The 4,181-nt window shown below is 51.2% G+C and overlaps 1 protein-coding gene across 2 annotated transcripts in view; it reads right to left on the reverse strand.

Annotated features, from left to right (window-relative positions):
- Positions 1–1,225, reverse strand: part of Upk1a (uroplakin 1A) — a 20,036-nt gene extending 18,811 nt beyond the window's left edge. For both annotated transcript variants that reach the window (XM_051162746.1, XM_051162745.1), the window contains exon 1: positions 1,129–1,225. In XM_051162746.1, coding sequence (XP_051018703.1) covers positions 1,129–1,209 — 81 coding nt within the window. In that variant the 5' untranslated portion in view covers positions 1,210–1,225. The remainder of the gene's footprint in view (positions 1–1,128) is intronic.
- Between the last annotated feature and the right edge of the window lie 2,956 nt (positions 1,226–4,181).

The following is a 4,181-nucleotide window of genomic DNA, read 5'->3' on the forward strand; positions in this document are numbered from 1 at the left end:
CTGGTGCACAGCAGCCAAGACCAGCACTTGGGCCAGGCGGTGGTGGCGCACGCCTTTAATCCCAGCACTCGGGAGGCAGAGGCAGGCCATTCGCTGTGAGTTCAAGGCCAGCCTGGTCTACAAAGTGAGTCTAGGAAAGCCAGGGCTACACAGAGAAAGCCTGTCTCAAAACAACAACAACAAAACAAACAAAACAAAAAACTAAAAAAAAACAAAAAAGGAGGAAAGGAAAGGCAGAGGAGGAGGAAAAGGAGAAAAACAACTTCTCTGTGGACAGGCTTTTGTTTGTTTTTGTTGTTGTTTTTGTGTGTGTGTGTGTGTTTTGTTTTTTTGTTTTGTTTTGAGACAAGGTTTTACAAAGTAGCACAACTTGGCCTGGACTTACTATGTAACCGGAGGTGGCCCCAAACTTGCGGCAAACCTCCTGCCTCAGCCTTCTCAGTGCCACAGGATGTGCTGCCACTCTGGACTATCCTGTGGATGTTCTTTTCTTTTCTTTCTTTTTTTGGTTTTTCAAGACAGGGTCTCTCTGTGTAGCCCTGGCTGTCCTGGAACTCACTCTGTAGACCAGGCTGGCCTCGAACTCACAGCGATCCTCCTGCCTCTGCTTCTGGAGTGATGGAACTAAAGATGTGCACCAACATACTCAGCCAGAGTACTTTTCTTTTCTCTCTTCCTTTTTTTTTTAGGATTTGGTCTCCTGTAGCCCGAGTCTGGTCTCCAAAGCTCTATGTTACCACACCTGGCTGCTGATCTCTCTCACCCTCCCTCCCTCCCTCCCTCTCTCCCTCTCTGTCTCTCCCTCCTTCCCTCCGTATCCCCTCCCCCTCTCTCTCCTCTCACAGCAGTTCTCTGGCTTCAGCCTTCCAAAAGCTAGGGTTACAGGGGTGTACCACTACTCCTGTCTATCAGGCATTTTCCTCCCCCAGTCCTGGATGAATTACAGGATCCATTCAGTTACAGACAACGAAGACCCTCAGAAAGGTCAGGTTAGCTGCGATCCCCTAGAGGATTCTGGGATTAGACTGCAGCCGACAGACCTGGGGCCTGGGCCCCACCTCAGCTTCCTGGCTGCCCCTCCCCTCCCCCACCCCACTCCCACGCTCTCCCAGAACCGGGGCCTCTCACCAGAATAATGATGTTGCCCACGACCAGCAGCCCCGCCACCACAGGAGACCCCTTCTCTTCCTCAGTTGCTGTGGATGCCATCTTCCTGCTGGGGACACAGAAGCAGGGCTGGACATGGCACAGGGCCCGGCCAGACCCTCTTCTCCACTCTCCAGCCCCCCCACCCCCATCCATCAGGGGATGCTCACTGGCTGCAGAGCCCAGGCTGGTACCCATATGCCCAGCGTCCCACAGCCTGCCAGGGAGCCTTACACAGCATAAGAACTCTGTGGGCTCTGGCTGCAGGACAGCAGCTGCCATCCCAGAACCCCTCCTCACCTTCTCTGCAGAGCCTCTCTGACCAGCCCCACCTACAGAAACTCCCTATATATGTCCAAACCCCTCCTCTGAGCTGGTCTCGAGGAGGAGGAGGAAGAGGAGGAAGAAGGGGACAAGGGTTCAGCAGGCTGACCGTGGCAGATTTTACGACCTCCCTGACACTCAAGTGATTTACAGACCTGAATTTCAGGATTATGCTCTTGACTGGTCACTGGGGCAAAGTGATGTCTGTACCCAGAGCCTTGAATTCCCAGGCTGCAGCTGGTGCAGGAGGGGTGGCAAGTGGGGGCAAGCCAACCACCTGCTGCGTCCTTTCCCCAGGGGGCTGCAACATGGGCTTTCCTGGGAGCAGGGGTTGGACCCAATCAATGGTAGATCCTCCTGGGAATCCCAGATCAGAAAGCTGCCTTCTTTATCTTTTGGAGGCCAGGAGCCAAGAGGGAAGGAAGACCAGAGAGAGACCCTCACAGCAGAGGAGCATGGGGGCAGGCCCGGGGAGGGCGGTGGGAGGGAGGGGGGAGGTAAGAGGCGGGCTCAGAGGTGCTTGGAAGATGGCGCTGTCCACAGCTTTGAGAGGGTTTGAGACAGCTGTGTGTAGTTACGAAGAGGGGACATATGGAATGGGCTTGGTGGGGCGAAAGGTGTATTTTATTTATTTACTTATTTTTAATTTATGTGCAGTGGTGTTTTGTCTGCCCGTGCGGCTGTGTGAGGGTGTCAGATTCCCTGGAACTGGCGTTACAGACAGCTGTTAGCTGCCATGTGGGGGCTGGGAATTGAACCCGGGTCCTCTGGAGGAACGGTCCACACACACACGCGCGTTTTCTTTAGGTTGAAGAATGGAAGGGATCGAAGCTCAAGCCAGACACTTAAGTTGTGCGTGCCTGTAATTGTTGTAATCCCAGTAGTGGGGAGATGCAAGCAAGAGGGATTATGGGTGCAGCACCATCCAGAGATTGGGGGTGGGGGTGGGGAGAGTGGAGTAGGAAGAGGGAAAACAAAAAGGTTAAAGGGAAGGGAAAAACAAAAGAATGAAACCATATGTAGGCTTAAATCCTGCTGCCTCCTCGGGGAAGCGCGACCCTGTGCACGTCTGCACAGTGTGTGTGTCACTGGGTCCTGATGGCAGAGTCAGGGCGAGCTTCGGAGGCGCGGCCCGCAGGGTCTGCCCCACTGCGCCCCCTGGTGGTCGCTTAAAAGCAAGGTCCCTGCCCCAGAATTCTCCAAGGCTTTTTGCTGATTCCGCCCCGCCCCCTTCCTTGTGGTCGTTTTTCCCTATCACGGGAAAAGAGGGGGAAAAATAATAATAATAAAAATAAAAATAGATTTAAAAAATTGGCACTTAAAATTCCCTTGTCAAGGGGCTGGAGAGACGGCTCAGAGGTTAAGAGCACCATCTGCTCTTCCAGAGGTCCTGAGTTCAATTCCCAGCAACCACAGGGTGGCTCACAGCCATCTATAGTGTGATCTGATGATAAAGTACTCATATACAATAAATAAATTTTTGAAAAAAATTCCCTTCTCACGTCAGGCCTTTAATCCCAGCTCTCAGGAGGCAGAGGCAGGCGAATCACTGTGAGTTCGAGGCCAGCCTGGTCTACAAAGCGAGTCCAGGACAGCCAAGGCTACACAGAGAGACCCTGTCTCGAAAAACAAAACAAACAACAAACAACAACAACAAACAAATTAAAGCAAACCTAACCCTTGTGGAGACACTGGGGCCTTGGCTCATGCCAGTAATCCCTGCAGGAGAAGGAGGGGCATCTCTCTGGAGTCCATAGAGAATTCCAACTCAGCCATAGCTACACAGTGAGTTCCCAAACAAAACATCAGGCATCGGGAGTAAGAAAACACGCGAGATAACCTTCCAATCTAAGTAATTGGAAATTAAGTCGTCAACCTACTTCGGATTTAAAATACCTTTCGGGGTTGGGGAGACGGCGCAAAGGTTAAGGGCACTGGCTGCTCTTTCAAACGTCCTGAGTTCAATTCCCAGCAACCACATGGTGGCTCCCAACCATCTACAATGAGATCTGGCGCCCTCTTCTGGCCTGCGGGTGCACATGCAGGCAGAGCACTGTATACATAACATAAATACGTAAATAAATCTTTTTAAAAAATAAATAAAATACCTTTTCCCTTTTGATTTACATCTATCTTAAGGGCTTCCAAGAAAATCTAAACAGAAAGTCACGGGTAGCAGGGTGTATTTTGGCCAAAATCATTTGCTGAACAATTCGGCCACGCATAGTTTATTTGTGAGACAGGGTCTCTTCTACACAGCCCAGGCTGCCCTGGAACTCACTCTGTAGACCAGGCTAGCCTAGAATCTACGGGCCTGCCTCTGCCTCCCAGAGTGCTGGGATTTAAAGGTGAGCTCCATAACATTCAGCCTCATGTTGATTCTTTTTTAAACAATTTTTTCCAGTATTTTTTCATTTTCTTTAAAATGTGTGTATGGGTGTGTTGCCTGCATGTATGTGTACACTGCATGTCCGCCTGGTGCTGGCGGGAGTCAGAAGAAGGCGTAGACCCCCTAGAACAAGAGTCACAGATGTTTGTAATCAAACCCAGAGGCTCTGCAACAAATACTCCAAACTGCCAAGCCATCCCCCCCTTCAGCCATACTGAGCACTTTTGTTGCTGTTTTTACTATGATTACTAAATTCTTTTGGCTTGGCTGGGTGGTGGTGGAGAACCCCTGTCATCCCAGCACTCGGGAGGCAGAGGCAGGA

This window comes from Acomys russatus, chromosome 19 (assembly GCF_903995435.1).
Source record: "Acomys russatus chromosome 19, mAcoRus1.1, whole genome shotgun sequence".
NCBI classification, from domain to species: Eukaryota; Metazoa; Chordata; class Mammalia; order Rodentia; family Muridae; genus Acomys; species Acomys russatus.